Here is a 5888-nt window from a genome sequence, read left to right as displayed (position 1 = left end):
AACTCAAACATTTTTACTTATTTAATCTTGTCTACGTCTTTTGTGCTAGCTATGCATTAAACTGCATTAAATGCTAAAAAAAAGAACGACCACCTTGTGGATGTATTGTAAGCCAGAAATGCCAAGACAGCAAAAAGGAATTTTAAACCAAAAAACATGTAACTCAAAGGTGGTCGTAGCCCGTCAGTGTTTGAGCGTAGATCAAAAGCGTATTTGTCTATTTGCATACATTGATATTATCAGCCAAAAGTACAGCACGAAGTAGAAGAGAATGCGAAGCATATTGTGAAAGTAATAATAACTAAGCCTTTCCAACAAAACTGTTTATTTAATGGCCAACTCAGACTGACTGACGGATGGCACATTCCTTGAGCTGCCAAACTTCATTTAAATAAATATTTCAAACAGTTTCCAGCCTAGCCTAAGGGCAGAGCTACCTGTTCAGCATATTCGATGAGCGTTTTCGCCGAATTTGCGCGCACACACACACACTTCTATACACTCACACTCACACACGCACACCCACCCACACATCGTTTGAATTATACAGAAATTGACTGTCCCAAGTTCGCTGTGGTTTTTATGGCATGCGCTAAACGCAAATCCATCTTCAAACAACGCGCGAGCAAAGAGCAGAGCGCTAAAAGTGCAACAAATCTCCATGAACAAATAGAGCAGTGTAAATGTATGTGTTTGCTGTACAGTGTACAGTAGAGTGTAGTTCCCGTTACCACAAATTGCAATTAGTGTCTCCATTTTGATTGATAGTCGAGTTGCATTTACTTTGCCACGCTCTGCGACACGCCACCAAATACAAATCGATCAAGTTGAAATACAACTTGACATGAAATAAAATACAAAAATAATATTTAAATCTTTTTGGCTAAAAATCTTTTCAAGTGAGGTTTAACTTTATCAAAATAATATCAATTTAGGAAATGGTAAATACATATATAATAAAATAGATTGAGGCAATATTAATATGTATATTATATGTACTATATTATAAAATAGCATCAATCAGTATATTTTCAGACTATATTATATAGAATTCAGTATATTTTATACTTTATTGTATAATAAGATTATTTTTTATATAAAAATATACCGATTGTGTATTGCAGTATAAAAATATACTAATACAAGCTATTTTAGTATATACCATTTTCTGGAAACTGGAATTATTTTGATAAAGTTAAGCTTTATATGGACTGTTGTAAACATTAATTCTCATCTTTAATTATAGTAAGGAAATAAATACAACCTGAACTGAAAATTAATTCCTTTAAAAAACCTTCGCTACAATTACTTAAATGAAAAATCTAAAGTCTTTATTCATTATTAAGCACAATAATACTCAAATGAATATTAATACTTATGATGTGAGAGAAATAAAAAAGGAAACATTACACATCTGATTACCATTGAAAATTCTTGGTTTAAATTGAAAATTATTAATTGGAAAAAACACAAATATTGAGAGAAAAAGTTAAAAATATTTAAATGAACATTTCAATTAATTAATGGCTATAGCAGGTTCATTTATTGTGTGGTATTTCTTCTTTTTTTTTTTGGTTGGTCATTGTGCTTGTGTTGCTGGCATATCCTTGCGTATCCTTGCATCAATTGCCGCGACTCTGGCCGCCAGGAAGTCAATATTATTACGGTCAATGAGAAACAAAAGAAGCATGGCAGACAACACATTGGTATTGGCGGGTGTAAGCCACAAAAATGCGGCACAGTTAAAAATGCTTTCAATTAATTAAACACCCAAAAGAGCGACACAATAATGCAAACTGAAAACAAAAATAAACAGAGAAAAGAGAATGACCAAAAACGAAACGAACCAGTTAAATAACCAACATTCAGCAAACCCCAAACAAGCCGGTGACATGCCAACCCAATCCCCAATAACACATCCACATCAACATCAATATCAGCAGGAAAACCAAGAGAATGCCAAACAGCATGCCTTTGCCCTGTGTGGCATGCAGCTCATTAATAATACAGATAATGTGTTTGGCAATCATTTCGGGTTGCATGCCACAAATGCTGCTGCTGTGATTAACACATTGCACTCAGCAAACGGCTCAACCAAATCAGAAACTGTCAACTCCTTTTTTTTGGGGGGGGGGGGCACAAACTGTTGCTTAACATCTGCTGTTAATGTTCTGCTTAGCTAAGGTAACAGCAGATTTGTAAAGAGGATTACAGCTAGTTAAGCAGCTTAAGAATCGAAGTAAAAGATAATCGGAAGCTTTCAGTTTACTTCTTGTAATCATAACTACTTATCAGGTAGCTGAAGATAACAAGTATTTAAAAGTATTCGTAACTTTGAATGAAAGTCATTTAGATAAACATTTCTGTTTCACTATTGACAACATTTATCTTATATTTAACGCAAATATTTTGAAGGAAAATTCCATAAATTAAATACATAATTTTGATATCACATATTTATTTTAGTAAACTACTTGAAATGAACCATATTTTCTGTTTATCTATAATGCTTATCAAGCATTTATGTACATGTAGACTTGGATATACACAAAGTATTTAAGAATATGAAATATAAATGAAGCGAAACTATATACATTCTTTCATGTTTGTATCTTTGATATGCTTGAAATTAAATGAGTACTTTTCCCTCCTTTTTTGGTATCATATCATATTATTTCATATCATGGTACAATAGTGATAAAAAAAAATTATCAATTTTCTTTGAGTGATGCCTTTTAATCAACGTTGATAAACATATACAATTTATTTATTTATTTATTATAAATTTTAGCTCAGAATTAATTCTACAGTACAATATGTAGCCAGAGCAACTGAGGCCTTCAGGGTACATATGAAATAGTTATGTTGTATTTCATAAGTGCAGTTATAACTTTGATTGAAAGAAGGCAGTCAAAGAAAATTTCAAGGTTTTTTATTCAAAATAAACATTTTGAAGTAAACTTCACTATATATTTCCAGTATCAATAATAAATATTATGAAGCCGCTCAAAGTTTTCCTTGAGTTGATTTTCAACAGTTCATAACATACTGATATGTAGTTTTGTTTCTATAGCACTGCTATTTCATAGTTCACAGTTGTATATGCCATTGATTTCCATTATTTCCCTAAAGTCAATCATTGGTAATCTCTCTCAACTCTCACATTCTCAAAATTGGATTGATGTGCAATTAAATTGCTTAAACACTACTCTGGATGCGGCTGTTTTAAAATGCATTAGAGCATAGAGGTAAATGTGGATATAATAAACGTAAACGGAACACAGCACCAATTTGTATAATTAAGTGCAGTCCTTTGATGGCCAAATTGTGCTGCGATATCCTTTCACTGAATGCAATTTATTTTAATTGCAATGCAGCAACCGAATTCAAAGAACACGCTGCACATAAAAGAAAACCCCATTCGAAATGCTGTTAAAAATGACGAAGAACGGTGGAAAATAAACAAATACTTATATATATAAATGGACTACAGTTGCTATCTATAGTTTGGTTTAGTAGTATGGCGTTTTTATTTACTGGGTCACGAGCTCATTAACATTTTAGCATCGCATTTGGATGAGATGCGACAACGGTTTATTCGGTTCTTCGCCAAAAATATAAAAAACCAGGACGTGCCACGGAACTAATAGAATTTTTAGCCAAGGAAAAGGAGCCAAAAAGAGACTTGAGAAACAATTCGAGGTAATCGCGTGCCGAAGAAGCAAATGCCACTTGCAGCTGCCACCAGCAACAACAAACGACAGCAGGTAGTTTTTCCGGACAGCTGTTCGAAATTTCCCCTTAAAAGGGCAGATGAAGAATTTTCCCGAAAGACAATAGAATCTCAGGTAAACAGATGATGTTCTCGCTGGCTATAAAAATCACAGACACATCCGACTTAATATTCATTTGGCATCGAACGCTCAACGAGCACAGAAGTCGCATCGAAAAAATAGATTAAAGTGAAAAGTGTTACTTCAATTATCATTTCAATTTAAAATCTTGACAATGGCTGAAGAACTTTTTCCGGGTCTCGAGCGTCCTTTGCCACAGCTTCCTTCATTGACCTACACTCTGTTTGCCTATCGCGAGGAATTGCGACGCCGTGACGCTCCCTTCATGAAGATGTCAACGATTAAGCTTCACTTGACCGACAATCTGATACTGCAAACGATCAAGAACATTCGTCAATTGGATACCATGGAGATCATGAATTTGAACCGCGAGATTGTCTTCAAACGCAAGTTGACCAAGCAGATGCGTAAGGTGCGTAAACTGGAGAAACTTGGACTCAATGTCGATCCTCGCCAACTCACCACACAACAGTGGCACTAAACAAACAAAAGAATAGCAAAAAACCGAACAAGAAATCAAACCTAAACAGCGCAACTGATAATGATAAACATACTCTAAGCATGTCGATATAATACTTCTAAGCTAAATAGTTTCTAAAACTCAGTTGTAAGCTGAACCTAAACCACGAGCACTTTAGTATACGACATTTTTTTCATAAAAAGATAATGATTCAAATCTGTGAAATTTACACTGAACTACGGATTCCTTTTAATGTTAGAAAATAAGTTTGGACAAAATGTGAAAATGTGAATCTACATTTAATTCAGCCTTGAAAATAATTGTAATAATTTTAAGAATCTTATAATAAAGCGAAAAATATAAAAAGAATGTTTCTTTTATTTAAAAAGCTTAGTTTTTATCATCTTTAAGTGCACTTCTCTTGGAGTCTTTTTCGAGCAAAAGTTACTAAAATATAATTACTACATAGAAGTCCAACCTTCAAATATTTACCCAACACATCGTTTACTTCACATAGGCAACACTCTGCTACAGTGAAATAGAGTGCAGTTTGGTTAATTGTTGATTACACTTGCAGGTGCACATACACAAGCGACTAAATGACTGTTAAGGTGCCTTGTGTATGTGTGCTTGTGTATGTGTGGGCGAAAGTGGCAACCAAATGGAGGCAATAGGCGGCTTTTGATGCTCCGCTGAAGCCACTAATAGACAACGTTCAAAATGGCCAAAGAGGACGAGACTTCAGCAGTAGCGACAGCAACATCAGTTTTATTTCGGACTGGAGGGCTTTCACGATGCCGAGCGCAAAAGCTTCATTAGTAGTGCTCGATTTTTCGCAAAAGCAAGCATCACATGGCATGCAACCAAAGAGAAAGTGGGGTTAAAGTAAGTGAAAGTGGCTTTAAAGTAGCTGCAGTTGCGAGTTTTTTAATTAAGAATGTAAAATGCGATAGTTTTTAATGATCTAGGAAAGTCATTAATAATAATTGTAAAGATATTGCTCAAGTAAATTTGAATCAAATATACCAAGACAGGTAAATAAATTTAAACAATCAAAAAAGTCACCATAAATTTCATTGTATTACATTAGCATTGCATTAGTCGTTTTTTTTACCAAACAAAGGTATTATTTTTTTAAATAACTTTTACATAGATACCTTTGTTAAATAAGTGTTCTCTTTCATTAAAAAATAACTATAAATGCAATATTAACATCACATCTCGATTAATCATTTTATTTACTACTTTCCTTGCTTGTGCTGCAACATAAATACATTTAACAAGTTTTGATGAAAATAAAGCGGAAACATTGAAAGCATTTTCCAGACGCAGCCACAAAAACATTGTGAGCACTGTGATGCGCTTTTATGACAAGTTCTCAGTTTCCTGTTTGTCTCGGCAGTTTTGACTTTGCATTTGAGTGCGCCTCTTAATGATTTGACAAACTTTTTCTACCAGATGCACATTACATGCAGGACCACACACTCTCTCTCACACACGCACACACACACATGCAGAAGCCATTGTTGTATGTTGAGGCTATAAAAACTTTGTCAGCAAAACGAAGGAAAAAC

The 5888-nt window shown here is 34.1% G+C and overlaps 1 protein-coding gene across 1 annotated transcript; it reads left to right on the top strand.

Moving 5' to 3' along the window:
- Window positions 1-3901: 3901 nt before the first annotated feature.
- On the top strand, window positions 3902-4652 carry LOC133850690 (uncharacterized). Its single transcript, XM_062286851.1, has one exon. It carries the CDS (start codon window positions 4009-4011, stop codon window positions 4333-4335), a length of 327 nt encoding a protein of 108 aa, XP_062142835.1. The 5' UTR covers window positions 3902-4008; the 3' UTR covers window positions 4336-4652.
- Window positions 4653-5888: the final 1236 nt, after the last annotated feature.

The sequence above is a fragment of the Drosophila sulfurigaster genome, chromosome 2L (genome assembly GCF_023558435.1).
Source record: "Drosophila sulfurigaster albostrigata strain 15112-1811.04 chromosome 2L, ASM2355843v2, whole genome shotgun sequence".
NCBI classification, from domain to species: Eukaryota; Metazoa; Arthropoda; class Insecta; order Diptera; family Drosophilidae; genus Drosophila; species Drosophila sulfurigaster.
This window is presented reverse-complemented; position numbering and strand designations above follow the sequence as displayed.